Source organism: Bombina bombina, chromosome 1 (genome assembly GCF_027579735.1).
Source record: "Bombina bombina isolate aBomBom1 chromosome 1, aBomBom1.pri, whole genome shotgun sequence".
Classification (NCBI taxonomy): Eukaryota; Metazoa; Chordata; class Amphibia; order Anura; family Bombinatoridae; genus Bombina; species Bombina bombina.
In genome coordinates, this window is record NC_069499.1 from 611,339,311 (window position 1) to 611,354,799 (window position 15,489).

The 15,489-nt window shown below is 40.5% G+C and overlaps 1 protein-coding gene across 2 annotated transcripts in view; it reads right to left on the reverse strand.

Annotated features, from left to right (window-relative positions):
- CLCN5 (chloride voltage-gated channel 5) overlaps positions 1 to 15,489 on the reverse strand; it is a 526,001-nt gene that overhangs the window by 500,269 nt on the left and 10,243 nt on the right. Inside the window, exon 3 of one of the 2 annotated variants that reach the window (XM_053698988.1) lies at positions 926 to 1,025. The exons of the other annotated variant lie outside the window; for it this stretch is intronic. Within the exon in view, the coding sequence (XP_053554963.1) occupies positions 926 to 949 (24 nt within the window). The 5' untranslated portion in view covers positions 950 to 1,025. The remainder of the gene's footprint in view (positions 1 to 925; positions 1,026 to 15,489) is intronic. 2 annotated transcript variants of the gene reach the window in all.

Sequence of the window (15,489 nt, forward strand, 5' to 3'; positions counted from 1 at the left end):
ATTAAATATCTATAATCAGGTACTAGCACTCCGCAAATCCCACGGACCAATCAGGTCATACATAGGAGATAGGCGTTAATGTATGATCTGATTGGCCTGTGTCTCTGCCAGGTCATAATGCACAACCATTCGGATAATACATTGGGTTTGCCGCTAGCGCCTCGTCTTCCTAGTCCCTCAGGTCTAACTGACAAAAAAGCCGATACGTAATCTACTCAAAATTAGACATAAAATTTCTTGGCTACTTGTGGTTTATCGAATATCTTTATGTATTCACTACATTTCTTTTTCAAATAAAAGGAAATGTTAAATACGCTTTTTAACCCTTTGTGATTATATGTAGTGCAAGCCTGTGTCATAGCTTTCCTTTTATTTTCAGTTTTAGAATTAAAATCCTGAAATATAAAATATCCTATTGCCATCTTTTACCAATGGCTCTTTCCGTTATTTATAATCTCTCAAGTCATATCTTGTCTTGAAAATTATTGGGAGATAAAAGCCAATTTTTTTTTCTTTCATGATACTGAGAGCATGCAATTTTAAGCAACTTTTCGTTTTCTTGCTATCTTTATTTGAAAAAGCAGGAATGTAAGCATTTCTAAATTTAGCCACCAATCAGCAAGCGCTACTCAAGTGTTGAACCAAAAATAGGCCGGCTCCTATGCTTACAATCCTGTTTTTTGTTTTTTTGTTTTAAATAAAGATAGCAAGAGAACAAAGAAAAAAAAAATTATAATATGAGTAAATTAGAAAGTTGCATGCTCTATCTAAATAATGAGAGAAAAATGTGGGTTTTGTGTCACTAAGTAGTTTCGCTATCACTGGTATGGGATACAACCTGCCCTGTAATCTTTATGCAAAGGATTCAGTTTTAATAACTGCTTATAGGCATTAGTGAAAGTTGATTATATTCCTTTCTACTTACGTGAATGCCTTTGAATGATGTCATACTTGCTAGGTGCTTCAGCAGTAGATCTAGTGCCCCATTGAACTATGGGAGCGAGGGGCGCACACTTGACTTGCTCCTTAACTCAGTAGAAATGGAGAAAATATTCAGTCATTAAAAGGGACATTAAGCTTAAAAAAAAAAATCTATATATATTATAAAGCATAAGGAACTATTTAATCATGTTAAAATATTGTTGTACCAAAAAAATCCTAAATATGTGATTTATAGTTAACTTGTTAGTCTAAAAAAAGTGCATATTGGAATATAACTGATCAGTGTTATGAAAGCTCAGTAGCTCTTAAAGATTCACAGCTCTATTGGTAGACCTTCTTTAATGCAGTTAAAATTAAAATGCCTACAGAAAAAAAAAAAAAAAAAAAAGACTTGGCACCCTTTAAAACAATTAAGCTATTCTTAGAACCAACATTTTAAACAGGTATTTCTAAGATTTCAGTTAAGATTTTTTTATTTTATTTTTTAATTCAGGAATAGGCTTAGATACAGACCTATGTGGTTGCATAGGGCCTTTAGCAGTAGGGGGCTCTCCACACAGAACAGGAACACTGGTAGCCTGCACAGTAACAACCTGCTTCCCAACAGCTCTAATGTGCAGCCTGGCATATGGGGAAGCAGTAGGCAGAAGTAAAAATAAAGCAAGTCTCCCCATCACACTACACAGCATGTGCAAACAGGTAGTGAGTAGACAGAGCAAGCCATGGGTTGCAGTATCCCATGGGAGCAGGAAACAGCAAAAACAGATGAGATGTTTCTTAAAGGGCCACTAAACCCAAAATCTTTCTTTCATGATTCAGATAGAGACTAGAAATTTAAACAACATTACAATTTACTTCTATTATTTATTTTGCTTCATTTTTTAAGATATCCTTAGTTTAAGAAAAAGCAATGCACATGGTGAGCCAATCACACGAGGCTTCTATGTGCAGCAACTAATCATCAGCTACTGAGCATATCTAGATATGCTTTTTAGCAAAGAATATCAAGAGAATAAAACAAATTAGATAATATAAGTAAATTAGAAAGATGTTTAAAATTACATTCTCTTTCTAAATCATAAAAGAAAAAAACATAATTTATGCTTACCTGATAAATTTATTTCTCTTGTGGTGTATCCAGTCCACGGATCATCCATTACTTGTGGGATATTCTCCTTCCCAACAGGAAGCTGCAAGAGGATCACCCACAGCAGAGCTGTCTATATAGCTCCTCCCCTAACTGCACCCCCAGTCATTCGACCGAAGACAAGCAAGAAAAAAGGAGAAACTATACGGTGCAGTGGTGACTGTAGTTTAAAAATAAAAACACCTGCCTTAAAATGACAGGGCGGGCCGTGTACTGGATACAGCACAAGAGAAATAAATTTATCAGGTAAGCATAAATTATGTTTTCTCTTGTAAGGTGTATCCAGTCCACGGATCATCCATTACTTGTGGGATACCAATACCAAAGCTATAGGACATGGATGAAGGGAGGGACAAGGCAGGCGCTTAAACGGAAGGCACCACTGCCTGCAAGACCTTTCTCCCAAAAATAGCCTCCGAAGGAGCAAAAGTATCAAATTTTAAAAACCCATGTGGAAGCTACCGCTCTAGTAGAATGAGCTGTAATCCTTTCAGGAGGCTGCTGACCAGCAGTCTCATAAGCTAAGCGTATTATACTCCTTAGCCAAAAGAAAGAGGTTGCCGAAGCCTTTTGGCCTCTCCTCTGTCCAGAGAAGACAACAAACCATGCAGATGTTTGACGAAAATCTTTAGTAGCTTGTAAATAAAACTTTAAAGCACGAACCACGTCAAGATTGTGTAAAAGACGTTCCTTCTTTGAAGAAGGATTAGGACACAGTGACAGTACAACAATCTCCTGATTGATATTTTTATTAGATACCACCTTAGGTAAAAAAAAAAAAAAACAGGTTTGGTATGTAACACTACCTTATCTGCATGAAAAATGAGATAAGGGGAATCACATTGTAAAGCAGATAACGCCGAAACTCTTCGAGCCGAGGAGATAGCTACTAAAAACAGAACCTTCCAGGATAAGAGCTTAATATCTATGGAATGCAAAGGTTCAAACGGAACCCCTTGAAGAACCTTAAGAACTAAATTTAAACTCCAAGGCGGAGCAACAGGTTTAAACACAGGCTTGATTCTGACTAAAGCCTGACAAAAAGCCTGCACGTCTGGAACCTCAGCCAGACGTTTGTGCAAAAGAATAGACAGAGCAGAAATCTGTCCTTTTAAGGAACTAGCTGACAAACCCTTCTCCAATCCTTCTTGGAGAAAAGATAATATCCTAGGAATCCTGACCTTACTCCATGAGTAACCCTTGGATTCACACCAATGAAGATATTTACACCATATCTTATGATAGATTTTCCTGGTGACAGGCTTTCGCGCCTGTATTAAGGTATCAATGACCGACTCGGAGGAACCACGCTTTGATAAAATCAAGCGTTCAATCTCCAAGCAGTCAGCCGCAGAGAAATTAGATTTGGATGGTTGAAAGGACCCTGAAGTAGAAGGTCCTGCCTCAGAGGCAGAGTCCATGGTGGAAAGGATGACATGTCCACCAGATCTGCATACCAAGTCCTGCGTGGCCACGCAGGTGCTATCAAAATTACCGATGCTCTCTCCTGTTTGATCTTGGCAATCAGACGAGGGAGTAGAGGAAACGGTGGAAACACATAAGCCAGGTTGAAGGATCAAGGCGCTGCTAGAGCATCTATCAGCGCTGCCTTGGGATCCCTGGACCTGGATCCGTAACAAGGAAGCTTGGCGTTCTGGCGAGATGCCATGAGATCCAGTTATGGTTTGCCCCAACGTTGAATCAACTGTGCAAACACCTCCGGATGAAAAGTCTGACGACTTAGAAAATCTGCCTCCCAGTTCTCTACTCCTGGGATATGGATAGCTGATAGATGGCAAGAGTGAATCTCTGCCCATTGAATTATCTTTGAAACCTCCAATATCGCTAGGGAACTCCTTGTTCCCCCTTGATGGTTGATGTAAGCTACAGTCGTGATGTTGTCCGACTGAAATCTGATGAACCTCACTGCCGCTAGCTGAGGCCAAGCCTGAAGAGCATTGAATATCGCTCTTAGTTCCAGAATGTTTATTGGAAGGAGTGCCTCCTCCTGAGTACACGACCCCTGAGCCTTCAGAGAGTTCCAGACTGCACCCCAGCCCAGAAGGCTGGCATCTGTTGTTACTATTGTCCAATCTGGCCTGCGGAAGGTCATACCTTTGGACAGATGGACCCGAGATAGCCACCAGAGAAGAGAATCCCTTGTCTCTTGATCCAGATTCAGTAGAGGGGACAAATCTGTGTAATCCCCATTCCACTGACTGAGCATGCAGAGTTGCAGCGGTCTGAGATGTAGGCGGGCAAACGGAACTATGTCCATTGCCACTACCATTAAGCCGATTACTTCCATACACTGAGCCACCGAAGGGCGAGAAGTATAATAAAGAACACGGCAGGAATTTAGAAGTTTTGACAACCTGTCCTCTGTCAGATTCTGTAGAAATGAGGATTTACCTATGAGAGTTCCCAGGAAGGAAACTCTTGGGAGAAGGGATAGAATACTCTTCTTTTCGTTCACTTTCCACCCATGAGACCTCAGGAATGCCAGAACAATGTCCGTATGGGACTTGGCAATTTGGAAATTTGACGCCTGTATCAGAATGTCGTCTAAGTAAGGGGCTACTGCTATGCCCCGCAGCCTTAGGACCGCCAGAAGTGACCCCAGAACCTTCGTAAAGATTCTTGGTGCCGTAGCTAACCCAAAGGGAAGAGCCACAAACTGGTAATGCCTGTCTAGGAAGGCGAACCTGAGAAACCGATGATGATCTTTGTGTATCGGAATGTGAAGAGAAGCATCCTTTAAGTCCACGGTAGTCATGTATTGACCCTCCTGGTATCATAGGTAGGATGGTTCGAATAGTCTCCATCTTGAAAGATGGGACCCTGAGAAATTTGTTTAGGATCTTGAGATCTAAGATTGGTCTGAAGGTTCCCTCTTTCTTGGGAACCACAAAGAGATTTGAATAGAAGCCTTGCCGCTGTTCCTCCTTTGGAACTGGGTGGATCACTCCCATAACTAGGAGGTCTTGAACACAATGTAGGAATGCCTCTCTCTTTATCTGGTCTGCAGATAATTGTGAGAGGTGAAATCTTCCTTTTGGGGAAGAAGCTTTGAAGTCCAGAAGATATCCCTGGGACACAATTTCCAACGCCCAGGGATCCTGGACATCTCTTGCCTAAGCCTGGGCGAAGAGAGAAAGTCTGCCCCCTACTAGATCCGTTACCGGATCGGGGGCTGATCTTTCATGCTGTCTTAGAGGCAGCAGCAGGCTTCTTGGCCTGCTAACCTTTGTTCCAGGCCTGGTTAGGTCTCCAGACCGGCTTGACTGGGCAAAATTTCCCTCTTGTTTTGCATTAGAAGGAGTTGATGCCGCACTCGTCTTAAAGTTTCGAAAGGCACGAAAATTAGTTTGTTTGGTCCTTAATTTATTAGACCTATCCTGAGGAAGGGCATGACCTTTTCCTCCAGTAATATCAGAAATGATCTCCTTCAGTCCAGGCCCGAATAGGGTCTGCCCCTTGAAGGGAATGTTGAGAAGCTTAGACTTTGAAGTAACGTCAGCTGACCAGGATTTAAGCCATAGCGCCCTACGCGCCTGTATAGCAAAACCTGAGTTCTTAGCCGTTAGTTTGGTTAAATGAACAACGGCGTCAGAAACAAATGAATTGGCTAGCTTAAGCGCTTTAAGCTTGTCAAGTATATCATCCAATGGAGTTTCTACCTGTAAGGCCTCTTGCAGAGACTCAAACCAGAAGGCCGCAGCAGCAGTGACCGGGGCAATGCATGCAAGAGGCTGGAGAATAAAACATTGTTGAATAAACATTTTCTTAAGGTAACCCTCTAACTTTTTATCCATTGGATCTAGGAAAGCACAACTGTCCTCGACGGGAATAGTTGTACGCTTAGCTAGGGTAGAAACTGCTCCCTCCACCTTAGGGACCGTTTGCCATAAGTCCCGTGTAGCGGCATCTATTGGAAACATTTTCTTAAAAATAGGAGGGGGAGAGAACGGTACACCTGGTCTATCCCATTCCTTAGTAATAATTTCTGAAAACCTTTTAGGTATTGGAAAAACATCAGTGTAAACAGGCACTGCATAGTATTTATCCAATCTACACAATTTCTCTGGCACTATAATGGTGTCACAGTCATCCAGAGTAGCTAAAACCTCCCTGAGCAACACACGGAGGTGTTCAAGCTTAAATTTAAATGTAGACATATCAGAATCAGGTTGAAGCATCTTCCCTGAGTCAGAAAAATCACCCACAGAAAGAAGCTCTCCTGCCTCAGCTTCTGCATATTGTGAGGGGATATCAGACATAGCTACTAAAGCGTCAGAGAGCTCTGTATTTTTTCTAGTCCCAGAGCTGTCTCGCTTTCCTTGTAACCCTGGTAGTTTGGACAATACCGCTGTAAAGGTATGATCCATAACTGCCGCCATGTCTTGTAAAGTAAACGCCATGGGCGCGCTAGATGTACTTGGCGCCACTTGAGCGGGAGTCAAAGGTTCTGACACGTGGGGCGAGTTAGTCGGCATAACTTCCCCCTTGTCAATTTCCTCTGGTGATAAATCTTTTAAAGACAGAATATGATCTTTATAACTTAAAGTAAAATCAGTACATTTGGTACACATTCTAAGAGGGGGTTCCACAATGGCTTCTAAACATAATGAACAAGGAGTTTCCTCTATGTCAGACATGTTTAAACAGACTAGCAATGAGACCAGCAAGCTTGGAAAACACTGATAAATGTAAACAAGCAAAAAATAAAAATGGTACTGTGCCTTTAAGAGAAACAAATTTTGTCAGAAATTGAAAAACAGTGATAAAAAGCAGTAAATCTTACGAAATTTTTACAGTGTGTATAATAGACTAACAGAGCATTGCACCCACTTTCAAATGGATGATTAACCCCTTAGTTTCAAAACCGGATCAAAAAAACGATAAACTTTTTTTTAACAGTCACAACAAACTGAGACAGCTCTGCTGTGGCCCTACCTGCCCATACAACGACTTTTGAAGGCACAAAAACCCTTTGTAGAGGTCCTAAGTGTTCAGGGGACTCCTTCAGGGAAGCTGGAAGTCTCAAGCTGCAAAAACTACTGCACGATTTAGGCCCCTCCCAACCTGTACTCACAGTGAGAGGGCCATAAAAAACTATCCCTAGGCAAAATCTAGCCAGCCATGTGGAAAAAACTGGGCCCCAATAAAGTTTTATCACCAATATGTAGAAAAAAAAAAAAACGTTTAAACACTTCCAGCAAACGTTATCTTATTTTCAGTAATGTGAGAAAGTAATAAGAATATTACCTTTTACAGCAAGCATGATACTAGTCGTTATTAAATCACTGTAATCAGGCTTACCTTAAATAAATCCGGTATTAACAGCATTTTCTAGCATATTCATTTCTCTAGAAAAATTTAAACTGCACATACCTCATAGCAGGAGACCCTGCACGCCATTCCCCCAGCTGAAGTTACCTCATCTCTTCAGTTATGTGTGAGAACAGCAATGGATCTTAGTTACAACCTGCTAAGATCATCAAAAACCACAGGCAGACTCTTCTTCAACTTTCTGCCTGAGGCTAAAACAGTACAACTCCGGTACCATTTGAAAATAATAAACTTTTGATTGAAGATAAACTACATAAATTCACCACATCTCTCTAGCTACTTCCTATCTTGTCGAGAGCTGCAAGAGAATGACTGGTAGTGGCAGTTAGGGGAGGAGCTATATAGACAGCTCTGCTGTGGGTGATCCTCTTGCAGCTTCCTGTTGGGAAGGAGAATATCCCACAAGTAATGGATGATCCGTGGACTGGATACACCTTACAAGAGAAAAGGTACCAATATAAATCGCATACTTTAAGAGTTTCACTAAATGTAATAATAATAATAATAATAATAATAAAGTTCGTATGCAGTCCTGTCTCATATTTGTGGAAATACAATAAATTTATATTGTATGCAAATCGTTATTTACCGTGGCCGGACTGTTATTCAAACGGACATTTGTCCGACTGACATTTGTCCGACGGATAATATTCCGACAGTCAAATGGTCGTCTGATAACAGTCCAGCCACGAGAAAGATAGATACAGTTTTACCCAGACAGAGAACCACAAGATGTGCGGGTGGGACCCATGGTTGGGTTCCCAGGGGGGCGGTTGTGGCGCCCGAGGCTCTGATTAGAACAGAGCACTCTGGAGCGTATTTGCCCTCTGCCAAACTCGGAACATTTTCTCGGACATATGTCTGACGGACAAATGTGCTTCGGCATTCTGTCTGAGAACTGTTATTTACGCATTACCTCGTATTGTCCTTTGCTCGTGATGCAAATTGATCACAGGAAAAATATGAATAAATAGATCCATGTACCTCTAATGGGATATGTAAGGTAATCTACAGACCTGATCCCTTTCCCCCAGAGAAAGGAACATGCCAGGCTCCACGGAAACGGCAAGTGGCAGCGGAAACCCCGCCCCCAAGCACTACGTATTCATGGCCACATACCAAAAAGAAAGAGAGAGATATTGCCCCTAACTGAGGAATCACCTGAGGGGAAGGAGGTGTGTCATGGCTGCACAACAGTGAAGTGAACAATGATCTGTGTGACCATACAGAGAAAGTTGTGGGGTAGAGGTTAAGAGAGAAAAAAAAAATCCATCTCTCTTGACCTCTATATGGTGAATAATCTAAAGAGAGATACATAGGAAGAGGTATGCTAATAGCACCGATAGTGTCACACTGCCGCCATGCCACTGCTCGCTATAGACGAGGCAGTGGTGAATCGTTGCTATGGCCGTTGATAGACGCAGGAGAGGTGCAGAGCGTGCGGCGATGACGTCTCTCTTCTGGATGCCGCTACTGATTTCACCTATGTGTCCTCCTTGGCTCAAATATGCGCCTATGTAAGTAATCCATTCACCTTACATCACTGCCCAAGTATAGGTGTTACTGTGTGTGCTCCTGGGTGCTATTATCTTTTTTGGTGGATTGCTATTACGTTACTGAACTCTGCTTGCTTAATCCCTAAAGTACTGGATTGCTATAATATTGCTAAACTCTTCCTGTCTGACCACTCTGCCTGCTTAACCCCTGAACTATTGGATTGCTATACTGTTACCGAACTCTGCCTGCCTGACCATTCTATTGGTTTATCCGTGAACAGTTATATTACTGGATTTCTTTTGTTGCCGACTCCTGTCTGTTTCTGGTCCTTCTATTGGTTTATCCCTGAACTGCCATACCGCAGGATTTCCTTCTTGTTGCCGCTAAAGACTACCCTGCCTACTGTGAGTACCGCTTACCTTATTTTACAAACTTTCTCTGCTCTGGGATATTTCCTATCATTTCAGCTTGACGCCGGGATAAGAAGACTACTGGCCAAGTTTGATCTGATAGTGGAATATCCCACGAGCATTACAGATGGTGCCTAAACAGGAAAAGAATAAAGAATATAATGCTGTGGGAAGGATATATAAATGGGATGTCATGATAAAATAGCGAATAGATGTGAAAAGTGCCATATCAAAATGCTCAAATGAAAGGCAAGCGTTTACGTTGATATTCTTATTCACAATTTTAGCCTATGCTAATGTGTGTGCTTCAGGAAAGAGAAGCTTGTGGGTATGTGAGGATAGTGCTCTTTTTGGTGAAGGAATGATGAACTGGGGTGCTGTATGTGCAAGTCATCTTGAAGAATGATAAGGAGCAAAATGTATAAAGATGAAAGGAAGTGTAATAATGATGGAAAAAGTGAATAAAATATATAAATATTACTAACACATTGCAAATCAGCTGCAGAGAAAAAAAGAAAAAAAAAAAAGGAGTTGCTTAGTTTTTAAAATGTCCCTATTGCTCACAAAACACCTTATATTCAGGAGTCACAGCTTTGAAGACAGGAAAAGGTTAGGGGGCATGGAAGAAAAAAAATCCTTGAGCGATAGTCATTAATCAATGCACTACCACTTTGCAGTGCTGCCCCGTATACGACTGTTCTCTTCAAACACAGCTTCGCTCTGGCTGCACTGTATTAAAGAAAACTTACATACTGCAGCCAGTATAGTAAGCCCTGTTTAAAGAAAACAGCCTGGTGTGGAGACACGCTCCAAAGTTAAAGTGCTAACAGTTCCTGCATGTGTGCCATGCTTTCTGCAGAGATGCTGCATTTTCTGCGATGGCACCTAAGATCACAGCATGTTCTACCTTAACCCTTTGAGTGCTAATGATGGCTGAGCCGTCACAGAGTTTCTCACTCTGGTGCTAATGACGGCTCAGAGCCGTCATGAGCACTCTCCCACCTTGAGGGAGATCTGGGGGCTTCTAACAGCTCCTACCCCGGTGATCGTTGCCTGTAGAGTGACAGACATCGCCGGGGCTTCACGTGATGCACGGTGACGTCACACGTGATGACGTCACCATGCAACTTTATTTATTCTTAACAATGTTAAGTATAGGAGGAGGGGGCATGCTGCTTAGAAGCCTGTATCTCAGGCATCTAAGCAGCTACAGACCCCAAATACCCACTGTTGGAGCAGCACACAGAAGAGGGAGCGTAAGTCGGAGATAATGTCATCCCCTCTAATTGCTCGTTTTAATTAGGGGGTTTATGAGACTCGCAAGGACAAATACAAAGAATAGTCCTAACACCTCTTACACCGGCTGTCATGTGATACGCAAAGCCAAGCACTTCATGATTTACACAGCAGTTTGTTGTCACAGCGGAGAACGTTAGCACAACTTCTATCCTCATCTTCTATCTGAAAGCAAGAACGCGCTGAGGAGCAATAATAGGTTGTGACAAAACCCCACAAAGGGAATCATACAATAGAACGGCAAGAGCTTGAAACCCCGAAGCAAGGGAGGGGCGGGCCATAGTTTTTGATTGACAAATTTCATTTAAAGATTTAAAATTAAAAATTAAGCATTTAATTTATAAAAAAGTAAAATAAAAAATATGTAATATGTATTTTACTTTGAATAAAAACTTTAGATGACATCAAATAGAATGTTTACTGGTACTTTAAGGACTATAATATAAACCTTTGTCTAAAATATTTGTATTCTGGCTGTGACAACTGTACCTGTGGGCTGTGTGAGTGCACAAAGTGAAAAAGTGCTTAAAGGGACACTATACCCAAACATTTTCTTTCATGATTAAGGTAGAGAATACAATTTTAAACATTCCAATTGTATGCTCTTTCTAAATCACGAAAGAAAATTTTTTTGGGTTTCATGTCCCTTTAATTGAAACTGCACCCAATCTACTGAGCCTACCCTCTGCAGAATGCCTGCTTCCAGTAGAAAACCCTTATTGTGCCGTGTCTGTATCTCAACGACCCAACAGGAGGAGGAGGCTAAGGGACCAGTCTCCATGACACCTGTGGCAGGCGTGCGACTAACTCCTACACCAGAAGAAATTGTGTCACTTCCCCATGCTCCAATATCCCCTGTCTTCAAATAGCAACTATCGGATGAGGAAAATTACATACATACTCTAAAAAACAACATTATTCCAAATGTGAAATAACAGAAAATAGCTGCTTGGCCACAGAAACCCATTTCATGAAGTTCCCGACACACTGTTCTTGTGCAACAGATGATAGGTTATTTTTTCTGTGTTAAGTGCTCCAGCACTCAGCAGCCCCTCTCTGAGTGGCCTACCACTATGTGACTGGGCTGTTGTTGCTCCTAGATGCAACTACTTAATAATAGCACTTACATTTCACCAGGACAGATTTAGTAGGGCAAAAAATTCACAACTTAACTTTTTGGGGGGGAAAATGGCATCCTGTTTTTTCTGCATATAGTGAGCGATCCCCTAATATATTGTTTCTACATCCTGATAGTGCCATGTTTCAAGTCTTTAAATTGCCTTTAGAACAATTCCTAAGGGGCTTTTTAATACCGATGAGGCATCTTACAGAATGTTGCAAGACCAGATAGCTTCAGAGAATAGGGCCCTAAGGGAGATAGATTAACAAAGGGTGAACATACATATTTTTTTTTTTTTTTTTTAAGTTAAACCTTTTAAGTAAGAACGTGTAAGAATCCCATTCAGTGTACAGCTTGCCATATGTTTGCATCAATGGAGCAGCCACTTCATGGACCATATATCATTGTGGCAAGTGTAAGATTGTTGTCTCTTTAGAAGCTTGTAGCAGAGATCTGAAGGAACAAATTGCAACACTGTGTGATATTAAAACACTTGAAAAGGAAATGGATTTGACTGAGCAAGTTGTTCATGGTTCCAGAAGTGGGAATTGAGGGGATTCAGCTGGAGATGCTCAAGGAAGTAGCTGGGTCGCAGTTAGAAGGGGGAAGTAGGAGTAAGCGGTAGAGACAAGCTAGTTTTAAACTGGTACACCCCAATAGATTTGCCAGACTGACTTTTTACTTGGGTGCAATTTTGTACAGTAAGGATATCAAACATAGAAGTCAAAGAACATTTGGGTAATAGTGATCATAACAGTAACATTTGAAATCACTTTGTATAAGCAGTGTTACAAGGGTTCAACCAAAACTTTTAAATTTTAAGAAAGCGAAATTCAATGATTTAAAGTGAAGGTCAACTTTGATAAAAGAAAGCCCAGTTTTTAAAAATACTATTAAAAATAAGGGCACTTTCATTCATAAAAGTTTACAAAGCAGCCGTTTAAAAAACAAAACAAAAAACAACTTGCCTCTCTCCTCTTCACAGCTGGAGAAGCTTCCCCTGCCCGCAAAACCTCTCTTCATACTGACGAATCCAGCTTCCTCCAATAACGGCTCCCCCCCCCCCCCCCCAAAAGCAAACATTGCCTGAGGCCATGCCGTGATTGGAGGAAGCCGGATTCTTCCTAGCCAACATATGAAGAGAGGTTTTGCGGGCGGGGAAAGCTTCTCCGGCTGTGAAGAGGAGAGAGGTAAGTTTATAACAAAAACGGCTGCTTTGTAAACTTTGATGAATGAAAGTGCCCATTTTTAATAGTATTTTTTTTTTTTTTTTTTTTTTTTTTTAACGGGCTTTCATTCATCAAAGTAGACCTTCACTTTAAAGAAATTGTTACATTCCATACATTTGGACAAAGTTCTCAAATAAAACCAGAGGATAAATAGATAACATTTAAAACCTTGTTAAAAAAAAATACACATACCACATGGTTATAAAAGTAAAATCCAATGTGGCTAAAAACAAATGTGTTAAGAAAAATTAGGAAAAACGTAGGGCATTTAAATTATTTAAAGTAAACAGTACACACTCAATATTCCAAATATATAAGGAATGCAGCAAAGCATGCAAGTATATAAATCCCAAAACATCTAAGAAGGAATATATAGGTACATTAAAATGTGAGAACAGTAGCATGATTAAAGGGACAGTAAACCTTAAAAATAATGTTATATAATTCTGCACATAGTGCAGAATTATATAACATTATTTAAGTGCTATAGTTCTAATAGCCTTTTTTCTCTTTAAATATGTAAAAATTACGGCGCTTTTACAGACCCGCTCTCTGCTGAGCGGGTCTGTAATATTTAGTCAGCGCATCGGGCCAGCTGTATAGTCACAGCCCGGCCGACCGCGCCATAGCACTAAGTGCAGCTCGCTCCTGTCACAGGAGCGAGCTGCACTTAGTCTTAAGGCGCGGTCGGGCCGGGCTGTGACTATACAGCTGGCCCGATGCGCTGACTAAATATTACAGACCCGCTCAGCAGAGAGCGGGTCTGTAAAAGCGCCGTAATTTTTACATATTTAAAGAGAAAAAAGGCTATTAGAACTATAGCACTTAAATAATGTTATATAATTCTGCACTATGTGCAGAATTATATAAAATTTTTAAGGTTTACTGTCCCTTTAACAAGGACAAAGGGAAGGCACTAAACTATTTCTTATCTTCAGTATACACAAATGAGGAACTAATTAGAGATACTTTGAAAAATACTAGAACATACAAGCCCATACTATTAAATGGGTTATTTCTAGATCAGTGTTTTTCAACCAGTGTGCCGTGGCACACTAGTGTGCCGTGAGAGATCCTCAGGTGTGCACGGCAGACTGACAACAGTGTGACATATTTTTTTTAAACTTTGCTTGTTTTTTACTCCCAGTGCAGGGGTAGTTTGTAGGAGGCATGGCATAACAGCACAATACATACAGTATATATATATATATATATATATATATATATATATATACATATATATATATACATATATATATATATATATATATACATACATACACACACACACACACATACTGTATTAGGCCACAATGTGTGATTTTTTTTAATTTTGGGATGGTGGTGTGCCACAGGATTTTTTTAATGTAAAAAAGTGTGCCACAGCAAAAAAAAGGTTAAAAATCACTGCTCTAGATATCAGGACAAAGCTAAATTTAACTCCAGGCCCAGATGGAATACACCCAAGTGTTTTAAGGGAACTTAGCACTGTTATAGCCAAACCTCTACTCTTAATATTCCAAGAGTCATTATCCTCAGGCATAGCTCCCCAGGACTGGTGTAAAGCTGATGTGGTCCCACTTTAAAAAAAAAAAAAAAAAAAAAAAAAAGGGGAAGCAGGGCTGATCCAAGGAGTCTGAACTAGGTAGTGGGGAAGATACTTGAAGTTTGGTTTTGCAAAGGCGTTTACAGTGCCATATGAAAGATTATTGTACAAAATGAAAGGACTGGGAATATCTGAAAATGTTAGAGCATGGGTAAATAACTGGATGAAAGACCGGGAGCAATGAGTAGCAGTAAATGGATCATACTCAGATGGACAGAAGTGATTAGCGTAACCCCAGTGATAAGTACTGGGCCTTGTTATGGCTCTGAGCCGTCATTAGCACCAGAGTGGGAAACTCTGTGACAGCTCAGAGCCGTCATTAACACACAAAGGGTTAAAATAATTCTCAAAAATAAGCAAAATGAATTACATAGCTAAGCTGCCAACTACACCCACCCTTATCAGTGTTTAGACACAGGCATTGTATTTCAACTGAGTTCACAGCTTCTAAGCATACCCCAGCATGTAATCCCTATGCACTTTTGCATTCTACCAAAACAATAGATAGATACAGCCATAAAAGGGAATTTGTGGGGGGAGTTAGAGCTGTACAATTCAGAAACTAAAAAGAAAGGGTTAATGGCGAGGCACTGCAGTATAAAGTAATGAAAGTAAATATTATAGTTTGTCTCTATCCCAACTTGTTTTATGTCCCTTTAAGCTCAATTGGAGCTTCTTTGTTGTAAATCAAGCAGGATCTGTATAGGTTAAACTCAGACTTCTATCTTCTTTCAATCTCATCTACTATGTTAAAAACTATTGATTTGTAAACTGCTGCAATATTTACTGAACTCAATTACAAATTAAATTTTATTTGGTTTTCATAACAAATTAAAAGTCAAGTAAATTTGCAGATTGTATCATCAGCACTATAAAGAGCTTAGAGTAGG